At 39.6% G+C, this 24,634-nt stretch overlaps 1 protein-coding gene and 1 pseudogene across 7 annotated transcripts in view; both read right to left on the minus strand.

The window, feature by feature from the left end:
- Nucleotides 1-24,634, minus strand: part of PLEKHB2 (pleckstrin homology domain containing B2) — a 49,413-nt gene that overhangs the window by 15,810 nt on the left and 8,969 nt on the right. For 4 of the 7 annotated variants that reach the window (XM_019719019.2, XM_019719017.2, XM_019719018.2 and 1 more), the window contains 5 exons: nucleotides 23,394-23,438; nucleotides 20,128-20,280; nucleotides 18,998-19,100; nucleotides 15,321-15,360; nucleotides 13,984-14,073 (listed from right to left, as the gene is read on the minus strand). In XM_019719019.2, the coding sequence (XP_019574578.1) occupies nucleotides 13,984-14,073; nucleotides 15,321-15,360; nucleotides 18,998-19,100; nucleotides 20,128-20,280; nucleotides 23,394-23,438 (431 nt within the window). Of the gene's footprint in view, nucleotides 1-13,983; nucleotides 14,074-15,320; nucleotides 15,361-18,997; nucleotides 19,101-20,127; nucleotides 20,281-23,393; nucleotides 23,439-24,634 lie in introns of those variants that run through there. The other 3 variants (XM_019719021.2, XM_019719020.2, XM_074325079.1) reach the window with 2 other exon arrangements.
- Nucleotides 16,862-17,571, minus strand: LOC141570047 (10 kDa heat shock protein, mitochondrial pseudogene; annotated as a pseudogene).

A 24,634-nucleotide genomic window follows, 5' to 3' on the forward strand; every position in this document is an offset into this window, starting at 1 on the left:
TCCAGCAATTCCACTTCTGGGCATTTTTTTTGAATGAAAATACTAACTCAAAGAGATATATGCACCCCCACGTTTACTGCATTATTTACAACAGCCAAGATATAGAAATAACTTATATGTCCATCAACAGATGAATGGATAAAAAAAATGTAGTACATATGTACAAAGAAATATTATTCAGTCATAAAAATGAACAAAATCTTGCCATCTGCCAACACCATGGATGGACCTTGTGGGCATTATACTAAGTGAAATAAGTCAGACAAAGAAAGACAAAAACTGTATGATCTCACTTATATGTGGAATCTAAAACAAACAAACAAACAAACAAATAAACAAAAAACCCAACCTCACAGATGGAAAGAACAGATTGGTGGCTGCCAGAGGTAAGGGTTGGGTGGTGGAAGACTTGAGTGAAGGGAGTCAAGAAGTAGACATTTCCAGTTATAAAGTAACTCACAGGATTTAATGTACAGCATGGTGACTACAGTTAATAATACTGTGTTGCATATTTGAAAGTTACTAAGAAAGTAAATCTTAAAAGTTCTTATCACAACAAAAAAATTCTGTAACTATGTATGGTGACGGATGTTAACTAGATTTACTGTGGTGATTGTTTTGTAATATATACAAATATGAAATCACTATGTGCTACACTTGAAATTAACATAATGTGGTATGTCAATTATACCTCAATTTTAAAAAATACAATTTTGAAACCCCAGGTAAGATATTAAAATTGACTCTCCAAGTTAAGTCAATATAATTTAACAGTCAGTAAAAAAAAAAAAAAAAAAAGGAGACACAGTGTCATTATGCCTTTTTTAAAAACTTGCTTTAAGATTTAATAAAAACAAACCCAAACTGGAATCTATCTGCAGGCTGTAAAATAAAAAAGGCAGAAAAATACAATAAAGAAAGAGAACTGAACTTACAAGAGATTTGAATTTCAGTTGAGCTCTGCCATTAACTTAACCTACAGTAAGTCAGCTATCTACTCTGGGCCTGGTTTTGCTAGTCTCTAAAATGATCAGTTGGGCCAAAAGATCCAAGATGGTGGAGGAGATAAACATTATGCCTGCTTCCTTCCGTGAACACATTAAAATTACAACTCAATTATAGAAAAATCAACCTGCAGAAACATGTGAACATTAGTTTTATAACTAAGGATATAAAGAAGCCACATTGAGATTGGTAGGAGGGGCAGAGACGCGAAACAGGACCCAAACCTCCATATGGTGGTTGAGAATCAGGAGGGATATCGCAGCTGCAGAAGTTTGCCCCCAGAGGAGCGAGGGACCCCAGCCCCAAACCAGTCTCCCCAGCCCACAATACTGGTGCCAGGAATAAGAGCCCCCACAATATCTAGCTGTGAAAAACAGTGGCGATTCTGACCATCTGGTGGGACAAAAAAAGCTGCGGGAAACCCAGAGGACCTCTTAAAGGGCCCATGCACAGACTCACTCACTCACAGGCACTCACCCTGGGAACGGTGGTTTGGGAGGTGTTGGGGGGGGGGTGTCGAAGAGACTGAAGTTTGTGGCTTCAGGGTAAGGGCTGGAGGACAATTGGCATTTTTCCTGCATGGGGTCCTCCATCCATGCAGCTGGCAGGTGGGCGCCATATTTCCTGTGTTAAGCACTTCCCCATGTCCATGGCCAAATATGAATCTGAATTGGCCTGGTGAGGTCTGCTGAGACCCCACCCAACTCTCACAACACTGGAGGCGCTTTCTCAGTGAACAACCAGCCCTGCCTGCACTGCTACTATTTCTTGGAAAGCAATCAGTCCCCAGGTAGGTGGTTACTGGCCTCGGTGCTCTGAGACTTTTGCAGAGTAGCTCCAGGTTTAGCACTGGGACCAAACTAGAATCTGCATTAAACTGGTGATCACAACTCTTCCCACTCAAGTGATTTCCTGAGACCCTGCCTCACCCAACTCACATACTGCATGAGACTTTATCAGTGGCTGAAACTTATGGGAGCCAGCAGGTGGCAGCAGGCCTTGGGCTGGCTTTCTGCAGAGCTACCCCAGGCCTGATACTGGTGGTAGACATCCTTGGTTCATGGCGTGGCCTCTCTCACACGGCTCCAGGTTTAGCACAGGGAGTGAACAACTGTGGATCACTTTGAAGCTCCTACCACATAGTCCCCAGCCAGTCATAGGCAGTTGGTGACCAGGGCCTACACTGGAACCCCTCCCAATATGCCTCCAAACCAACATACTTGGAGGTTGGCTTCAGACCACAGCAGAGCACCACCCAATTAGCCCCACAAGTGGCACACAAAGAACGGTCTCAACAGGCACTGCTGGGGCGAGTAACACTCCGTGGGGTAAGCCTCTTACAGAGCAGCCCGTAAGCTGTAAACAGGGCCAAACCCCACAACCAGTCAGCCTGGGGGTCAATCCCACTCACTGACATGCCAACAGCAATCAAGGCTCAATTAAAACAGGAGAGCATATACAACCCACACAAGGAACACTCCTGGAGCACCCAGAGCAGGTGACCAGGGGGACTGTGCCAGGGCCCCACAGAGCACCTACTACATAAGGCCACCTGGCCAAGACTGGGAAACATAGCAGATCTACCTAATATACAGAAAGACAAGACAGAGAGGCAGCCAGAATGAGGAAACAAAGAAATACGTCACAACTGAAAGAATAGGAGAAAATTCCAAAAAAAGAACTATATGAAATGGATGCAAGCAACCTACCAGATACAGAATTCCACACAATGGTTATATGGAGGCCCAAGGGACTTAGTGAGAACTTCAGAAAAGAGATAGCAAGCATAAAAAAGGTATATAGAAACCATAAAACAGAACCAGTCATAAGTTAAGACTACAATAACTGAAATGAAGAATGCACTAGAAGGAATCACCAGGAGACTAGATGAAGCAGAGAATAGAATCAATCATTTGGAAGACAAGGTAGCAGAAAACAACCAATCAGAACAGCAAAAAGAAAAAAGAATCAAAAAAAAAAAAAATGAGGACAGTATAAGGGGCCTCTGGGACAACATCAAGCATAACAACGTTCACATCATAGTAGTACCTGAAGAAGAAGAGAGAGAGTAAGGAGCTGAGAACCTATTTGAAGAAATAATGACTGAAAACTTCCCTTATCTAGAGAAGGAACGAGACATACAAGTGCAGGAAGTACAGAGAGTCCCAAACAAGAAAAACCCAAACAGGCCCACACCCAGACGCATTACAATTAAAATTCCAAAGATTAAAGACAAAGAGAGAATTCTAAAACCAGCAAGAAAAAGGCAACTAGTAATTTATAAGGGAGCTCCCATAAGACTGTCAGCTGATTTCTCAACAGAAACTTTGCAGGCCAGAAGGGATTGACATGAAATATTCAAAATCGTGAAAAGCAAACACCCACAAGACTACTCTACCCAGCAAGGCTATCCTTTAAAATTGAAGGACAGATACAGAGCATCCCAGACAAGAAAAACCTAAAGGAGTTCATCACCATCAAACCAGTATTACAAGGAGTCTTAGACAGACTTCTATAAGATGGAAAAAAAAGAAGACAAATATTATGACTAATAAAGTGGTAATAGCCACATATCTACCAAAAATTACTTTCAATGTAAGTGGATTAAATGCTCCAATCAAAAGACATAGGAGGATTAGATAAGAATGGATAAGAAAATAAAAGCCTCACATATGCTGCCTACAAGAGATTCGCTTCAGATTGAAAGACACAGACTGAACGTAAAGGGATGGAAAAGGAATTTTATAAAAATGGAAATGAAAAAAAAAAAAAAAAAAAAAAACTGGTGTAGCAACATTTATACCAGACAAAAAAGACTTTAAAACAAAGTTGATAACGAGACAAAAAGGACCCAGTAATCCCACTTCTGGGTACTTATCTGAAGAAACCAAAATGCTGCTTTGAAGGGACGTGTGCATCCATATGTTTGTGATAGCATTGTTTACATTGGCTGAGATGTGGAGACAGCCTGGGTGTCCAATGATGGATGAATGAATTAAGAGGAGGTCTGACAACTAACTTCGTGAACTCATCCTAGAAAAAGTGCTACATACCTCATTGCTGAAAATCACTATGGTCACCTTTGAAGTGTACTCCCCTTGGGAAGCTATGCACTGATGCCAGCACCTAGTCCACCCTTCAAAGCAATTTTGGAACTCTTTTTTTCTGGAATGGCCATCACAGCTGTCCTCATATAACCCTTGATGTCCTGAATGTCATCAAAATGTCTTCCTTTCAATAATTCCTTTATCTTCAGGTAAAGACAGAAGTCATTGGGGACCAGATCAGGTGAGCAGGGAGGGTGTTCCAATACAGTTATTTGTTTACTGGCTAAAAACTCCCTCACAAACAGTGCAGTGTGAGCTGGTGCATTGTTGTGATGCAAAAGCCCTGAATTTTGGCAAAAAGTTCAGGTCTTCTAACTTTTTCACACAGCCTTTTGAGCACTTCCAAACAGTAAATTTGGTTAATTGTTTGTCCAGAGGGTACAAACTCATAATGAGTAATCCTTGTTATATCAAAAAAGGTTAGCAACATCTTTTTGACTCTTGATTTGGACTGACGGAACTTTTTTGGTCGTGGAGAATGAGCTGACTTCCGCTGTGCACTTTGACACTTTGTTTCAGAGTTGTATTGGTACACCCATAGTTCATCATCAGTGATGACCCTGCCTAAAACAACGTCTTGACTTTCCAAAAGATCTTGGCAGACTTCCACTCTCCTTTGCTTTTGTTCCTCAGTGAGCTCCTTCCAGACCATTTTTGCACACACCTTTCTCATGCCAAGATTTTCACTCAAGATTGTGACGTCATCAAAATGGCAGCGTGAGGTGAGCCCCTGTAAAGCTCCCGTGGAATTTACAACTAATCGAACAACAATAACTCCACAAAGGACACCCTGCATAACAGACAGGCAAGATGAAGAGGCCCACTACTGAATGCACCTAAAGGTGGGTGAATCGCGCCAGCGGGGGAGGAGGGAAGGGAGAAGTGCGGAGACAGAGCTGCGTGGGCGCAGGACGCACACCTAGCTCAGTGATCCGAGCTCGCTGCATCCCAGAACTACCACAGCTGTGGGACAGGGAACAACTCGGACTGCTAGGGCTCTGCTTATGGCCCACAGGGCTGAGGGAGCAGCATATAACACGGCTGAACCCAACGCTCACGGCAGAGACCTCGGAGACAAGACTGAGGGAAGAAGTTGAAAACGGTGGTTTAAGCCCTCACTGCTGAGTAGAGAATGGAAGACTTAGTCACTGAGACTAGCCGCCCCCTCCCGACCCTCCCAGAGCTCACCCCACCCGCACCTGCTCAGTGCTAGAAGCGGAAGAGTAACAGTGTCAGATCAAAAGAACAGAATATTTGCTGTTCTGAGAACTGTAGACCGCAGACACAGATTCGCAGCCCAACTAGTTCCGGCAAAGGGGAGGCAGCTGTGGAAGCAGGACCGACTGTGGTGGTGGTCACCCGCCATTGCTCTGGACCACCTCTCACAACTCACCGCGCCCCTGACCCCACCTATCTGGGCGGATCCCTGCAGGAGTAAACAGAACTGCTGAAACATATGGGCTCTGTATCTGGAGTTGGATGACCTTTGGAACTTCGAAAGCTCTCGGCATACCCACCGGAACACTACGCCCTGTGACCTAGACGAACTATTAACAGAGGAGAAGCCCGTCTCCCAGGGAATCCATCCATTGTGTGAGAAGCTGGAATAGTGCAGAGAAAACATAGCACTACCATGTGGGACAGGAAAAATAGGCAGCAGTCGGAGAAAAAATAAAGCATTCTACCAACAAGTACTGGAAAACAAAAGAAAGACCTGTTCCTATCAACCTCTTGCAGAAGCCACTCCTGTAGATGTCTACGAAGAGAAAAGTAAATCAGTAGTTGCCCTGAATAACCAAGGCAACAAGATAGCTCAGAAAGAAAGTGAAAAGTCTCCAGAAAAGGCACTTAAAGATACAGAAATATGTGACTTAAATGACAGAGAATTCAAGATTGCAGTTCTGAAAAAACTCAACGAGATGCAATAAAACACAGACAGGCAGTTAAATGAACTCAGAAACACAATCAAAGAACAGCATGATCACTTTACGAAACAGATTGAAATTTTAAAAAACAACCAAATAGAGTTTCTGGAGATTAAGAACTCAATAGAAGAAATTAAGAACGAAATAACCAGCTTACATAGTAGAGTTGACCAGCTGGAGGAAAGAATCAGTGACATCGAAGATAGAAACCTGGAAATTACACAGATGGAAGGAGAAAGAGACTTGAGATTTAAAAGAAATGAAAGAACTCTACCAGAACTTTCTGACTGCATCAGAAAGAGCAATATAACAATAATGGGCATACCAGAAGGAGAAGAAAGAGAGAAGGGAAGAGAATATATTCAAACAAATTGTCACTGAGAACTTCCCAAACTTCTGGACAGAACTGGACCCTCGAATCCAAGAAGCAAATAGAACACCTAATTACCTCAATCCCAACAGGCCTTCTCCTAGGCACATTATATTGAAGCGGTCTAAAATCAATGACAAAGAAAGAATCCTCAAGACAGCCAAGGAAAAGAAAACGGTAACTTACAAAGGAAAGCCCATTAGATTATCATCAGATTTTTCAGCAGAAACTCTACAAGCCAGGAGGGAGTGGAACCAAATATTCAAACTATTGAAAGAGAGAAATCATGAGCCAAGAATAATATATCCAGCAAAGATATCCTTTAGATATGAAGGAGGAATAAAGACCTTTCCTGACATACAGAAGCTGAGGGAATTTTCTAATGCACGACCCGACCTACACTACAAGAAATACTAAAGGAGGCTATTCGACCACCATCAACAGGGACAATTTGTGGCAACCAAAACTCAAAAAGGGGGAGAGTAAAGGCCTGAACCGAATATGGGAATGGAGAAAGTAAGCGTGCTGAAGAAAATGGAATACTCTAAATATCAAACTTTCTTTTACATAAACTTAAGGGTAACCACTCAAAAAAATCCAGAACTGAAATATATACTGAAATAAAAGAAGAAACAGAGGAAACATCATAGAATACCACCACACAGAAATAATAGACAACAACAAAAGGCAAAGAAACAATGGAGACACAGCCTTACCAGAAAACTAAAGATAGAATGACAGGAAATCCTCACATATCAATAATCACCCTAAATGTAAATGGACTGAACTCACCAATAAAAAGGCACAGAGTAGCAGATTGGATCAAAAACTAAACCCAACCATATGCTGTCTCCAAGAGACACATCTCAGCTACAAGGACAAGCATAGACTCAAAGTGAAAGGGTGGAAATTGACACTCCAAGCAAATGGTACCCAGAGAAAATCAGGTGTAGCCATAATGATATCAGATGAAACAGACTTCAAGGTGAAAAAGATAACAAGAGACAAAGATGGACATTTCATAATCGTGAAGGGGACTGTACAACAAGAAGACATAACAGTCATCAATATTTATGCCCCCAATCAGGGAGCACCGAAATACACCAAGCAACTACTAACAGAACTAAAGGGAGAAATTGACCAAAACACAATTATACTAGGGGACTTAAATACATCATTGACAGCTATGGATAGATCATCCAAACAGAAAATAAATAACGAAATAGTAGCCCTAAATGACACATTAGATGAAATGGACATAATTGACATTTATAGAGCACTTCATCCTAAAACATCAGACTATACATTCTTTTCTAGTGTACATGGAACATTCTCAAGGATAGACCATATATTGGGACATAAAATCAGTCTCAACAAATTTAAGAAGATTGAAATCATACCATGCATATTCTCTGATCACAAGGCTTTGAAATTGGATATCAACTGTAAAAAGAAAGCGGGAAAAACACAAATACATGGAGATTAAACAACATACTTTTAAAGAAGGACTGGGTCAAAGAAGAAGTTAGAGGAGAGATCAAAAGATACATAGAAACAAATGACAATGAAAATACATCCTACCAAAATTTTTGGGATGCAGCGAAAGCAGTTTTAAGAGGGAAATTTATCTCATTACAGGCCTATCTCAAGAAACAAGAAAACTCCCAAATAAATAACCTCATGTTACACCTTAAAGAACTAAAAAAAGAAGAACAAGTGAAACCCAAGGTCAGCAGAAGAAAGGAAATAACAAAAATTAGAGCAGAACCAAATGAAATAGAGAACAAAAAGACAATGGAAAAAATTAATGTGACAAAGAGCTGGTTCTTTGAAGCGATTAACAAAATTGACAAACCCTTGGCTAGACTTACTAAGATAAAAAGAGAGAAGACACTGATTAACAAAATCAGAAACATAAAAGGGGAAGTTATCACGGATGCAGAAAAAGCATTTGACACCTCTGCTTTTCAACATAGTGTTGGAAGTCCTTGCCAGAGCAATCAGGCAAGAGAAAGAAATAAAAGGCATCCAAATTGGGAATGAAGAAGTTAAATTGTCACTCTTTGCAGATGACATGATGCTATATATAGAAAACCCTAAAGACTCCACCCAAAAGCTATTAGAAACAATCAACGAATACAGTAAAGTTGCTGGCTATAAAATCAACGCACAAAAGTCATTGCCTTCCTATATACAGAAATACAAAGGATCATCCAAGAATACTATGAAGGACTACATGCCACCAAATTCAACAACCTAGAAGAAATGGATAAGTTCTTAGAAACATATAGCCTTCCAAGGCTAAACCACGAAGAACTGGAAAATCTAAACAGACCGATCACCAGTAACGAAATTGAATCAGTCATCCAAAACCTTCCCAAAAGCAAAAGTCCGGGACCAGATGGCTTCACTAGTGAATTCTACCAAACCTTCAAAGAGGATCTAATACCAATCCTGCACAAACTCTTCCAAAAAATTGAAGAAGAAACAGTACTCCCTAACTCATTTTATGAGGCCAACATTACCCTGATACCAAAACCTGGTAAGGACAGCACAAAAAAGAAAACTACAGACCAATATCTCTGATGAATACCGATGCAAAAATCCTAAATAAAATTCTAGCAAATCGAATACAACAATGCATTAAAAAGATTATTCATCACGACCAAGTGGGGTTCATCCTCGGGCACAAGGATGGTTCAACATATGAAAATCCATCAATGTGATACATCACATAAACAAAATAAAGGACAAAAATCATATGATTATATCAATTGATGCAGAAAAAGCATTTGACAAGATACAACATCCATTTATGATTAAAACACTTAATAAAATGGGTATAGAAGGAAAATACCTTAACATAATAAAGGCCATATATGACAAGCCCTCTGCTAATCTCATAATTAATGGAGAAAAACTGAAGCCCTTTGCTCTACGTTCAGGAACACGACAGGGATGTCCCCTATCACCTCTGCTTTTCAACATAGTGTTGGAAGTCCTTGCCAGAGCAATCAGGCAAGAGAAAGAAATAAAAGGCATCCAAATTGGGAATGAAGAAGTTAAATTATCACTCTTTGCAGATGACATGATGCTATATATAGAAAACCCTAAAGACTCCACCAAAAAGCTATTAGAAACAATCAACGAATACAGTAAAGTTGCTGGCTACAAAATCAACGCACAAAAGTCCATTGCCTTCCTATATACTAACAATGAAATCTCAGAAAAAGAAATACAAAAGCAATTCCTTTTGCAATTGCAGCAAAAAGAATAAAATACCTAGGAATAAACTTAACCAAGGATGTGAAAGACCTATATGCTGAAAACTATAAGACATTTTTGAAAGAAATTGAAGAAGACACAAAGAAATGGAAAGACATTCCGTGCTCATGGATTGGAAGAATCAACATAGTTAAAATGGCCATATTACCCAAAGCAATATACAAATTCAATGCAATCCCCATCAAAATCCCAATGGCATTTTTTAAACAAATAGAACAAAAAATCATCAGATTTGTTTGGAACCACAAAAGACCCCGAATAGCCAAAGCAATCTTAAGAAAAAAGAACAATAACGGAGGTATCACACTTCCTGACTTTGGCTTGTACCAGGGTTACAATAATCAAAACAGCATGGTATTGGCAGAAAAACAGACACATAGACCAATAGAATAGAATTGAGAACCCAGAAATAAAACCACATAAATATGGACAGATAATTTTCGACAAATAAGCTAAAAACATACAATGGAGGAAAGAAAGCCTCTTCAATAAATGGTGCTGGGAGAATTGAATAACCACGTCAAAAGAATGAAACTGGACAGCTATTTGTGACCATGTACCAAAATTAATTCAAAATGGATCAAAGACTTATGCATAAGACCTGACACAATAAACTGCATAGAAGAAAACATAGGTACTAAACTTATGGACCTTGGGTTCAAAGAGCATTTTATGAACTTGACTCCAAAGGCAATGGAAGTAAAAGCTAAAATAAACGAATGGGACTATATGAAACTTAAAAGCTTCTGCACAGCAAAAGAAACCATTGACAAAATAAAGAGGCCACCAACTGAATGGGAGAAGATTTTTGCAAACAGTGCCTCCGATAAGGGGCTAATATCCAGAATATACAAGGAACTCATGCAACTCAACAACAAAAAAACAAACAACCCAATTGAAAAATGGGCAGAGGACTTGAAGAGACATTTCTCCAAAGAGGACATACAAATGGCAAATAGACATATGAAAAAATGCTCAACATCACTAATCATCAGAGAAATGCAAATCAAAACCACAATGAGATATCACCTCACCCCAGTCAGAATGGCTATCATCAACAAGACAAATAGTAACAAGTGTTGGAGAGGCTGTGGAGAAAAAGGAACCCTCATACAATGTTGGTGGGAATGCAGACTGGTGCAGCCGTTATGGAAGGCAGTGTGGAGGTTCCTCAAAAAATTATGAATAGAATTACCATATGCCCCAGCAATCCCTCTCCTGGGTATCTACCCAAAAAAATGTGAAAACATTTATACATAAAGACACGTGTGCTCCAATGTTCATTGCAGTTTTGTTTACGGTGGCCAAGACATGGAAACAACCAAAATGTCCTTCGATAGATGAATGGATGAAGAAGTTGTGGTATATATACACAATGGAATACTATTCGGCGGTAAGAAAAGATGATATAGGAACATTTGTGACAACATGGATGGATCTTGAGAGTGTAATGCTGAGTGAAATAAGTCAGACAGAAAAAGCAGAGAACCATGTGATTTCACTGATATGTGGTATATAAACCAAAAACAACAAAAGAACAAGACCAAAAAAAGAGCAACTGCTTTATAGACCAAAAAAAATAATACAATTAGAAAAGGAGCAAAACACATGAAGAGACATTTTACTGAGCAGGATATATGAATGGCAAACAGGCACATAGAAAACTATTCAACACATACAGAAAATGAAAATGATAAAGTAGAGGGGAAAGTGACATCCCTAAATGGTGAGAGTGGTATAGAAAGGGTAGCAGAAGCACAGAAATGGCTAGATATATCTGCATACTTGAAGATGGCCTGGTGTAGGAGTGGAAGTTGTTCCTTACTCATCTTTGGTGAAATGGAGCATAATCTTAATTGATGCATCTTGCTCCCAAATCAGCTAACCTCAATTGGTAGTCGTCATAAGTGCCTCTTCCTTTTTCTGTGGTTACAGTGTGTCCTCCTCTTCTTTGGAAATTTAACTTGAGTTATAGGGCTGCCGTATATGGCTGTACAGCTTGTGCAAAAATCCAGGTGGTACCATTTATATTGTATGAGATGATTTGACAAGTCATCTCTCAGTAATCTTTCCACATCATTACCTCTGGATTCTCATTATTCTCATTCATTAACAAATATTTAAGATTTATTAAGTGCCAGGTGTTTTAGGTGCTGGGGATTTGGCAATGAACAAGATAAATAGAGTCTGTGCCCTTGGCTTTGGTACAAAAAGAGACAGATGATAACACCATGAACAATGTAAGTTTCAATGTTATAAAGAAGAGGTTGCACATGTGGGTGTGAGGTAAATGTTGGGGAGATAATTTCTTATGTTCTTTAATAATACACAGAACCATAGCCTCTAAATATGTTCACATCACTATAGTAGCTATCAGGAAAACGCAACTGAAGAGCAAATGAAAAATTACTACATGAAATATTAGAATGAAATATTAGGACAGCTAAAATAATAAATTCTGACAACACCAAATATTGGTGAGGATGCAGAGAAACTGGTGGGAAAGTGAAATGGTCAGTTTGGAAAGCAATGTCAGTTTTTTTAAAAAACCAACCATATATGAGATCTGACAATTAAGTTTGCAAACTCATCCTAGAAAAAGTGCTACACACCTCATTGCTGAATATCACTAGTCACTTTCAAAGTATACCCCTTGGGAAGCTATGCGCTGACGCCAGCACCTAATCCACCCTTCAAAGCAATTTTGGAACTCTTTTTCTGGAATGGCCATCAGAGCTGTCATCGTATTACCCTTGATGTCCTGAATGTTGTCAAAATGCCTTCCTTTCAATATTTCCTTTATCTTCGGGTAAAGAAAGAAGTCACTGGGGGCCAGATCAGGTGAGTAGGGAGGGTGTTTCAACATAGTCATTTACCTACTGGCTAAAAACTCCCTCACAGACAGTGCCGTGTGAGCTGGTGCATTGTCGTGATGCAAGAGCCATGAATTGTTGGTGAAACGTTCAGTTTGTCTAACTTTTTCACGCAGCCTTTTCAGCACTTCCAAATAGAAAACTTGGTTAACTGTTTGTCCAGTTGGTACAAATTCATAATGAGTAATCCCTCTTATATCAAAAAAGGGTAGCAACATCGCTGCAACAAGTTCACGGACTTAATTGTCAGACCTCATGTTTATCATACTTACCAGTGGACCTAGCAATCACATTTGGGGGTATTTGTACCAGAGAAATGAGACTTGGTGTCTGCGCAATGACCTGCACTTGAGTGACCACTGTAGGCTCATGCTAACAGCCAGCATCTTCACAGAACCAACATGTCCTCCAATAGGTAAATGTCATTCAACACATCACGTAGTACATCCAGACCATGAAATACCACTCAACAATAAAAAGAAACAGACTACTGACACATGCAACAATTTGGATGGCTTTCAAGGGTATTGTGCTAAGTGAAAAACCAAACTCAAAAGATCACATGCTGTATAATTCCATTTATGTAACATTGTGGAAATGACAAAATTACATAGATAGAGAATAAATCAGTGGTTGACAGAAGTTAGGAAAGGGGAGGGAGGTTATGACTACAAAAGGATGCAGCAGGAGGAAGATTTTAATGAACAGTTTTTATTTTGATTGAGGTGGTAGTTATACAAATCTACACATATGATAAAATAACATAGATCCAGACATAAACACTGACAAATTCAAATTCCTGCTTTTGATTTTATCTAACTTATAACAACTGGGGAACTGGGTGAAGAATACATGAGATCTCTCCATATTATCTTTGCAACTTCTTGTGAATCTACAATTATTTCAAAATTAAGTTTAAAAAAAAAAAAAAGCAAAGCAGGAGTGCCTTCCACAACAGAGACTTCTATATGTAGCACTGAACACTTGGCACCAAGGTATTTGATATATGGCATGCATGTGATTTTTTTTAAGGTTTTGTTTTTGTTTTAAAAAAAAAAACTTTTTTTTCTGATTATAAAGAGAATTCAAGTAATTTATTAAGTATAAACTATGAATCATCAAAATCACATAACCAAAGCAACTATCATGGACATGATTCATTTTTAGGTCTATCTTAAAAACAAATTGTGAACATGAAGATTATAAAGCAGTTGCTCTATTTTATGAAAGCAAACGGCGATAATAATCTGTTTAAAGAAAAAAACTGTTTGGAATACATTTCTAATTTCTCTGATACTGGCTCAAGATGTTTTTGTTTGTTTGTTTGTTTGTTTGTTTGTTTGTTTTAAAAAGGACAGTAGCACAGAGACCCCAACTTCCCTCACTTATATTCTGTAACATAAAGATTTGCTCCCTACCTCAGGGTTTGGTGCAGCGTAGGCAGTATAAGGAGGTGGGGAAGAAACCACAGCTGTGTCATCATACATGACTTCTGAGCCAACATAAGCCTATAAGAGAAGAGAAAGTATGAAAGAAAGTTGCCCCAAAGCGACTATAGGCTTTTAGGAAGTTATATGCATATCCTTTTTAACCTTTTTTTTTAAAACTGAAAAGTTTAATCTTTGAACAGCAAATATGACAGCTCTCTGAGAGCAGTGAATGGCAGGAGGAAGCTCCCTCCCCTCCTCACCAACCTGCACTCTGGTGTCCTTTAATTCAGGAGGAGGTGGCCCTCCTCAGCCACCAGCAAGAGGCAGGAGTAGATCTCTGTGCCCAAGAAAGCCATAGAGCCTGCACTGTTACCCAGGCCTTTTAAAAGATGTTCCACCACTCTCAACAACTCTTCTTTTCACAAAAAAAGAAATCCTACAATCTGAAATGTAGCAGTCAAAGATACGTTGTACATACAGTGTATGTTTTATGCATTAAAAAAATCTTTTACTCCACAATGGAAAAGAAAAATATATGCATTATTTTTTTTTTTAAATCCATATACAGAATCACCTTGGGATCTTGCCCTTAACTATATGGACCATTAGTATGAATTTCATCCAAGAAGAGGATCTTCACGAAAGAAAAGGTAACAGGAGCTCTAGAGTAAGCTTAAGGGGAGAAGAACTGTCCTGGGCTACCAAGTGTCAGAAACAATATTTGTACAGTAAGTCTTTTTACTTTCTTTTCCCACCTGTACAAATTCTTTAATAAGTTCCATCTACCTTTTTCTTTTCTTCCTGGAGAGAAAAAGGAAAAACTAAAATCTGATCTGAAAAATGAAAATGTTGATGGCAGAGGAAGTTGCACAAAGATGGCATAACTAGCTTTTACAAATGGGGTTTACTGTTTCTGTGACCTCCTAAGGTCAGAAGAAGAACTAGAGACGAGTACAGGTCCTAAATATGTTTCACAAGGCTGAGATGGGGTATATAAAAAGGGCTCTGTGGTCCTTTTTGAGCCTTCTCTATAAACCACAGCAGTAATAAAAATGTTGCAAATCTCTGTGAGATACAGACATTTCTAGAAAACAATACTGGAACCAGCATGCCTCTGTTAGGAGGGCTTCTCCTGCCACAATGTTTGGCAAAATCCAGTTTGCTCACTGTCAGTGAAAGGCACCCTGCCGACCCCTGTTTGCTCATCCATGGCTGGATGGCCAAGAAACCCACCTTTCCCATTTCCCTTTCCTAAACTCCTATTTCCTACATGTTATAGCAACACTACATGAAAACATTACTGGTAATTGCTATTATCAACTCACTGTGTTTGTCCTGGAATCTTGGAGTGTAAATTTCCAGGCCCTGGAGAAAAGAGAAAGAAAGGGATACTTTATTTGAGCCAATCAACACATATCTTATTAATTCTTAAACCTGTGTTGGCATCAGAATTTCTGAAAAAGCTTGTTTTAAGAACAGCTGCTCAGCCCTTGTCCCAAGACCCATTCAATCAACTCATCTGAGACATGCACTAGTAATACGTAATGTGTAAATATTATAATACCTACTATATATATTACATATTATATAAAATATTTAAAGCATAATCTATACTACGCTGTTTGCTTTACTTTTTAATAAATGTTAAGTGTACCATACTTAATTTTATGGCAACTTGCTTTATCAGTTCATGCGATACACACAGATCTACTTCATTTTTTTAATGGCTACATAATGTTTCCATGATATGAGATTTAGATTGTAAGTAATTTTTTGCATTTAAAACTAATGCTGGTATTTTTTTTGCCAGCTTGAGAAACTGACATACAACATATGTAAGTTTAAGCTGTACAACGCAATCACCTGATACACATACATTTTTATTGTTGGAATGAAGTAATGTCCCACTGTGTCTGTGTGTGTGTGTGTGTGTGTGTGTGTGTGTGTACATACACACCATATTTTCTTTAACTCTTCATCCATCAACAGACACTTAGGCTGTTTCTACATCTTGGCTACTGTGAATAATACTGCAATGGGAGTACATACATCTCTTTGAGATAATGATTCCATTTCTTTTGGATATACACCAAAAGTGGGACTGCTGGATCATATGGTAGCTCTATTTTTAGTCTATGGATACTATGTATCCATAGTAACTATACCAAGTTACATTCCCACCAACAGTACACCAGGGTTCCCTTTTCTCTACATTCTTACCAACACTTACTTTTGTCTTTTTCATAAGAGCCCTTCTAAGAGGTATGAGGTGACATCTCATTGTGGTTCTATTTGCATTTCCCTGATGATTAATGATGTTGAGCACCTTTTCATGTACCTCTTGTCCTCTTTTGAAAAATGCCTATTCAAGTCCTTTGCCCATTTTTCAATTGGATTATTTTTTTGCTATGGAGTTGTACAAGTTCCTTATATATTTTGAATATTAACCCTTTCTTTTATCACATAGTTTACCAATATTTTCTCCCATTCCAGATATTTTTTCATTTCTCTGATGGTTTCTTTTGCTGTGCAGAAGCTTCTTAGCTTGATGTTTTAGTTCATTTACTTTTGCTTTTGTTGCTTGCATTTTTGGTGTTATATCCAAAAAAGTTGCCAAGACCAACGACAAAAACTTATCCCCTGTTTTCTTCTAGTAGTTTTACAGTTTGGGGTCTTACATTTAAGTCTTTAATCCATTTCGAGTTAATTTTTGCAAGTGGTCTAAGATACAGGTCCAATTTCACTCTTTTGCATGTGGTTACCCCGTTTTCTCAAAACCATTTATTGAAGAGACTATCCTTTCCCCATTGAGTATTCTTGGCTCACTTGTCAGATATTAGTTGACCACATATGTATGGGTGTATTTCAGGGCTCTTTATTCTGTTTCATTGGTCTATGTGTTTCATTGGTCTATGGCCTGGTTTTTATGCCAGTGTCACGCTGCTTTGATTATGATGGTTTTATAATAAAGTTTGAAATCAGGAAGTGTGATGTCTCTAGCTTTGTTCTTCCTTCTCAAGATTGCTTTGGCTACTCGGGGTCTTTTGTGATTCCACACGAATTTTAGGATCTTTTTTTCTATTTCTGTGGAAAACACCATTGAAATTATACACACACAAAAAAAAAAGAGAAACATGGAAATTATATCCACCTTTTATGTGATGAGATTTCAGTAGTGATTTATTTCCGTCTACATACTTTCCAAAAATGTCACCATCTCCAAATAAGAAACAATCCTTGTCTAAAATGATTTTACCTCCATATTTTGGAGAGATTCATACTAACTGGTTGAATCTCTCCACACTTTCCTTTAAAGCCTGATCCAAACAGCTACTACTGTTGCTTGCAATACTCTTCCTTGAGATTTTTCTGGAAGTATGCCTCCTTTGATGATAGTTGTGGCAGCACTACTTTCACCTAAATACCAGGTCAAAGAAGCAAATAAACTTTATAAATGCATGTCTTGCCATGACTCTGTCTGCCACAGTTCACACTCTGCTCTCATGCCACCACAGCAAGGGGAGACTAGCAGTCTGGACAGATCTTTTTCCTTTTAAGGAGAATTTAACCAACTCACATTTATTGCAAGCATAGATATCATTGGTCTAATTACTGTTAGTTCATTTCCTGTCTTGCATTAAGTTTTCTGATGTTATCTTTTTTTTTTTTTTTTAATGAGGAATGTTTTCTGTTCCCTTTTATTCTTCTAGTTTAAAAAGTATTATCTTTTGAGCTATCCTCCCCAACTTGTACTTAAAATTAGACACATATATAAACCTCCATTTTCCCATACAGGTCAAGATAAAGTCAACATCTTCTGACCCACCCACTCCTCCAGGCCAAACAAAGCAAGTCCTTCAGCATACTTTTATTTCTTCTACCTTCTGTACTTTTTGCTTACTCCTCTGCCTACAGAAGCACCCCTCACTTTTTGAAAGTTAGAGCACTGTTTCAAGGCTTCTTCAAGCTGTGCTTTTGGGTTACATAGACCTCAGCAAGGCCCTAAATAAAAAAATCTAATATTTTCAGAAATTCAGTTTTCCTTCTTGTTGACAAAGTAAATTATTAAATGGAAATAATATAGCTCCAGTTTATACAGAAGTAGTGAATTGGTTTGACATATGGTCATTTCTCTATCAGTCTTTAGAAAAGCCACATCTCTTCCAGAAAGTATCACTTAAGATTCAGTGCTATAAATCAGAAGATGTAAGAAAGAAGCTACATCTGATATTTAAAACCCTAGAGTTTAGTACAGAATAAATGTTTATATTGAGGATGAATATGTATGTGAAATGCACAGGCAGGCACTCTAACAAACTGCTCTGCTGGGTTTTATGAATATGCCACATATATGTGAATATTTCAATGTATATGAATATTACAATAATCTGTTAGTGAATTTTCATAATGTCCAGAATTAACCCATGGGAGTGGTACAGAGTGGACAGAAAAAATATTCTTCTCCCCAAATGACATTTAATTAGTGTTTACAAGATTCTAATTCAACATCAATACCAATGTTAGCAGGCTAAAAATTGATAAGGTTGGGTTTTGCTCCTTGCAGTTTTGCATCCCTTCTTCAGAGATGGCAGATGGGAGTAAAAACCATCAAAGGAAGGAAATGGTTGCATAATCCAGAAGTCAGTGCTTTATAAAAGACAGTTACATAAAAAGAACAAGATTTAAGAACCCAGTCAATTATGCCCATTACCCAATGTGCACCCAGTAATGAAAAAAGAGAGTGCAAAGTGACTGTATGCTAACACTTTGTGCCATTCTTTTTTATAATGGGATCCTGCTTGGTTAGCTCTGGAGAGGTAGAAACTCTGATCAGGGTTAGGAGAAATGAATAAGACCCCATTACACTTCTTTCACAAATCCTCTGAGTCACCTATTCTGCTGCCTGAGGAAAACTCCATTCCCATTCTCTTCCCCTCCTGATAACCGGAAATTAAAGAAATAAATACTTTTCAATTTTAACACTTAAAAAAACAAAACTTACAAACAATCATCCATGCTTTCTGCACAAAGACTGAGAATTTTCCCATCTCGGCAAACAATCTGCAGCACACAGTCTTTAGGCTTCCCATCTGGAGCCTGAATATCTATTAAAATGAAATAGAATAAAGGAATATTCATAGAGTTTTTTGAGGATTTCTTCTTACTTAACAGCTCAGCTAAGCAAAGGGCCAGTACCAGAAAAACATTTTTGTTCTGCTCTGAAGAACCAAACACATGAATCACAAGTCCATTCTAATTGAACGTCTTGCAGGAAGAACAAGTAGGCCTCTTCTAGAGGGCAATGTATATACAGAGATGTACAGAGTAGCCCTTGACATTAGGAAAATAAGCCCCACCCAATGAAAAAGTGTTACAAAGCAGAAGATGACAGAATACTTACTGCTTTTATTCATAGGAAGCACCAAACTATTTTTAAAGTATCTTTGTGTACCAAAAAATAAGGTCTATGATATTTGAGCCTAGTTTAGGTAGGCCCAGGGAGACTTGTATTTCACAAACTAGTATGTAGGGGCAGGATGTTACAAATATCAATGTTTACTAAACCAGACTTTTTATTCCAAATAGCAACAGAGCTAATAAAACAGAGAAGTCTACATATGTCATTAATTAGAAATAGAAAAGTTTATGCTTGTTAAAAATCTATTCCTTCAAAATGAGTATTAGGGATAACTCCAGGAAATAAGACATCACAGATTTTTAGAAACTGACTGGAGTTGTCACGAGTAAGATGCCAGTACTGCCCAGAGCGGCTCCATCTTTTTTGGGGTTTCCAGCACTCTGGTTCCTCAGTTCTCCCTCACCTTCTCCAGGAGACAGGAAGAACGTATTCAGATGAGAAAGTTATCAGGTTGGTGCAAAAGTAATTGCAGTTTTTGTAATTTTTAACCTTTTAAACTACAATTACTTTTGCACCAACCTAATAATTTACTCTAACCATATGGTTCATGCTTTAAGTGTCTGGGTCCCCACTTCCCCACTTGGTTACCTCTTCCCAGATGAAACTCTTCTGTGGTCTCTTAATCAAAGCAGAATGGGTGAGGTAGAGGATTCAACTGCCATCAAGAATGGGGAAGGGCAGTGACAGAAGCTGACTGAAGCAGACCCACTTACCCCGACATTCGTGCCCTGTACGGATGTTGATGCAGTCCACTGGCATGTGGACCTTATCCTCGACACTCTGCCGACTTTGGTCATCATAATAGATCAAGTGACCATCTGACCACAGGTCAAACCAATTCTTCTTCCAGCGCTTCAAAATAGTACCTAAAAAAAAAAATGGGAAAGGTTGGCTTTGAGCTGAAGGAGCGAGGACTTTGTCCTCTAATTCAAACATAACAGAGACAAAGGAAAGTTTCCTCTGGCCCCATAAGTATACCTGGATACAACTGCCCAGAGCATGCCATCAAAACGGAAGTGAAAACAGACCCAATGGCAACAACACCCACATTGTACCAGAGCTGCACACAGCATGCACTGCAGATACTGAGACCACTGCCAACTTTCCAGTCCCAAAACTAAAAAAAAAAAAAAGTTCAATAAAACCTTGGTTATGAGTTAATGAAACATGTCTAACATTTCTCTCCATTGAGTAGGTACCTAAACTTTCCCAGCAGTATCGAACTTTGCTAGATTGATCAGAAAATGTTGGACTGTAAAGTCTTTATACACAAATAACAATAATACCTTCCTCTCTTAGAAAAATACTTTTTTCTGTTTTTTGAAGGGCTTTCACATGTACTCCTCTCTAACATCCACCTCACTTACAGCCAACAGCATGGGACGGTCTCCCTGTCTGCTGCAGACAAGGAGGCAGGTCAGACAGTGGACACACCATGCCCAGGAAACTGACCCCAGCCCAGCATCCGTCCTACTACCTCACATGTCTCATCAGTCTGAGAGAATTCATCCTTTCATTTGTAATCTTGGATGAGGGACTTAACTTTATAAACTGTAATTTGGTTGCCAGCCAAAATGGAAAACTAAAAGGCCAGTTTGAGCTTCACGTCATCCCTGCACCTTCTCACACCCACACACGACCTACTGCATCCTTTGTTCCTATTGCTCCCACCATGTTCGTGACCGACATACACAAAGCCCATCCCACGCACCTCGCCTTACGCTCCCACATCCCCTAGTGGCGTTAACCAAACATGAAACATATCAGCCTTCCAAATTTCTTTTACCACTGTCAGGCACCCTCTTTGCACAGCATTTGCCCCAACTGATAAATAAGTGATACCCAGTATCCATTTGGTTGGCAGCACCCAAGCTGTGCAAAAACTACCAAATAGAGCCACCCGAAAACAGATAGGTGGATCACAGATATGGGGAGTTCTAACCAAGTACGTCAGGTGCTGTCAAAGCCCCGACTGCAAATTCCCAAATCAGGCTCTTTTCCAGAGTCCAGATATTGGGTCCTAAGGGTCTGTGTGGCAATGGCAGGAAAAGGAGCCCTGGAGACAGTTTTGGATACATGTAACCCCATGTGTATCCCTGCTGCTCTGCAAGTCAGTGAATACAATACACTTTGCCTTACTTTATTCTATTGTAATTGAAACTTATGCTTTTAGCAAAGAAGGAAAATCAACCCAGAAATCGGGAGATGGGGAAGTGGAATAAGTCTTCTGAATACACATTTTTGAGATAGCCATAGACCAGGACATTAGAAAAGTATGTATAATTCATTTAAAGGACATCTATTTTGTATATATTGTCATAATAGGCACTGATGGGGAGCACAAAGTTGTCAAAAGGGTCACTGTTTACTGCATGTTGACAGCACTAAATTGAGTTATGGTGAATAAAAGAGAGGTACAGCAAAGCCTAAGGGAGAACCCAGAGGACATGCCAAGGGCCAGGACAGGAAGGAACACTCTGAAGGACTAAGCAAGGTGCTCCATGTCCTGACCATTTGGGGCAGGTTGGGATCACAAAATCCAGGACAAGGAAACTTACACAAACATGGGGCTAGACTCCAATATACCAGGACTTCCTTCTGTAATGTTGTAAAAGCCACAACTCCATCTATTCTTAGAACATAAGACTGTCATAGACCTTGAAAGGACACTTGGCTGAGCTCTAGGTCTGGGAATGTGAAACTAGTAACAGAACAGACAGGCTAGGCTGAAGGTTTGTCTCCTGGGAGAAATGGGGTCAGCGCTGAAATGCAACAGTCCTCAGTTTGAGCGTAGGTTTGTCACCCATAGTTAACACTTAGACAAGTTACCTAATATCACTGAACCTCAATTTCTTCAGCTGGAAATGGGGATAATGCTATCTACTTCACAGAGCTGTTATGATATTTAAATATATGTAAAATCTGTTTAACAGGAATACCAACAAGCTTCACAAGCAATAGTTTTTACAAACTACCTAAGGTATGCAATCCATTTTTCACTGATAGTCTACATATGAATTCACAGCTGAACAATAAACAGTACAGAAGTTCCTCCTTATCTGTGGTTTTGCTTCCCATGATTTCAGTTAACTGTGGCCTAAAAATATTAAATGAAAAATTCCAGAAAAGAAAAACAATTCGTAAGTTTTAAAGTACATGCTGTTCTGAGAATAATAAAATCTTGCACCATCCAGCCCCGACCGCCGGAAACATGAATCCTCCCATTGTCCAGCACATCCCAGCTGCAGACACTCCCACCCACTCACTAGTGACTCAGCAGAGGTGTTGGTTATCAGATCAACTGTCATGGTATCGCAGTGCTTGTGTTCAAATGGCTCTTATTTTACTTAATAATGGCCCCAAAGCACAAGAATAGCTGGCACTTTCGATATGCCCAAGAGAAACTGTAAAGTGTATGTATGTACAGGGAAAAAACATAGTATATGTAAGGTTCGATACTATCGGGGGTTTCAGGCATCAACTGGGGGTCTTGGAACGTGTCCCCCACTACAGTACAAAAGGTATAGTTTTAGATAAACATATACCCTCTGGTTAAATCTTTACCCTTATAATCAAATACTCCAGTATTTCAGGCTCTCAGTCACTATTCAATCCCCAGGTAAGCCAGGTGCTTCTCACAAAGAAAGCAGTACCTCCAGGCTAATTTATCAGCCCCGCTTGGACAGAGTCAAGTAGAGCCTCAGGTCAGTATTAATAATAAAGCATGCTAGTGAGAAAAGAGAAACGAGCAGGGAAACCACTGTTCCCTGGCTCCTGTCAATGCAGCCACTGACAAGGAGCCCCCTGTGTGCAAAAAAACAGCTCACAGAGCCTCAACACTGCCAAGAGGAAATCCAGGGCAACAACATTAATAAGACTTTGCTGTTTGTTTTTAAATAGATCTGTTTCAGCAACAGAATAAAGATGTGCCCTAAGGCAACAGTAAACCCAGACCAAGGGGCTCGCATCCAGTACTTACTCTGTCGCAGCAACCATCCACTCTTCACAACTGCCATCTTTTCACCTATAGCAGAAGAAATAGGCAGGTTCAAAATTGTACCCGCAAAGGAGAATGGCCCTTTTGAGTTACTTCTAACTCACAACACTTCTGACACCAAATGAGTGGGCTTTTTCCAGACCAACAACCAAATCCCCAACTCTCAGGACACCAATTAGATTTCTATTGATTCAATTCGATTCTGACACTAATTCCTTGGAGTTAGCATCAGACTCCATAGGTTAAGGGCTCAGACTCACAAGTGTGGTCCCACTTTAAACATAAGTCAGGGCCGCCTGTCATTCTGACCTATAAATTGGGGGTTCCCACGACCCCCTCTCCTCAGATTCAGTAATTTGCTAGAATGGATCACAGAACTCAGGAAAGCACTTTACTTACTGCTAGCTGTTTATTATAAAGGATACCACTCAGGAACAGCCAAATGGAAGAGATGCACAGGGAAAGGTGTGGGGGAAGAACGCGGAGTTGCCATGCTCTCTCCAGGGCACCACCTGCCCAGCACTCTGCATGATCCTGGAGCCCAGAAGCCCTGAAGCCCTGCCATTCAAGTGTTGTTAACAAGTTCCGTTAGGTGGGCATGACTCACTACATCACTGGCCACTGGTAAATGAACTCAGTCTCCAGCCTCTCTCCCCTCCCTGGAGGTCTAGGGATGGGGCTGAAAGTTCTAACCTTCTAATTACAAGGTTGGTTCCTCTGGTAACCAGCCCCATCCTGAAGTTATCGAGGGGCCCACCAATAGTCATCTCATTAGCATAAACTCAGACATGGCTGAAAGGGGTTTATTATGAATAGCAAGACATTTCTAGCACCTCTGTGTCTCAGGAAATTCCAAGTTTTTGAAGTTAACATATTTCTTATTATATCACAAAATCACAGCCCTCTGGTCTAACTCTCCATCCGCTTCCCTTTCAGTGTCACCTGAGGAAGGGACCAAAGCCATTTTACCTCACTGGCCACCTGGCATTTACCAAATAGCATCTCTTCAGTGGGGCCAATACAATCCCACCCCTATACTGCAGGCTTTAGCCTCAACATCCTGCCTACCCTACTAAGTCTAACTCCACTCACCAGACATAAAGCAGCTGCAGGTACACTAAGATTGAGCCCCGTCAAGGATGTCTGGCTACTCCTAACATGGCCAGTATCCCGGGGCTCAGTTTTATCTCTGGTGTGCCCAGGTGACTTTACACAGTGCCGTC

Source organism: Rhinolophus sinicus, linkage group LG02 (genome assembly GCF_036562045.2).
Source record: "Rhinolophus sinicus isolate RSC01 linkage group LG02, ASM3656204v1, whole genome shotgun sequence".
NCBI lineage: Eukaryota > Metazoa > Chordata > Mammalia > Chiroptera > Rhinolophidae > Rhinolophus > Rhinolophus sinicus.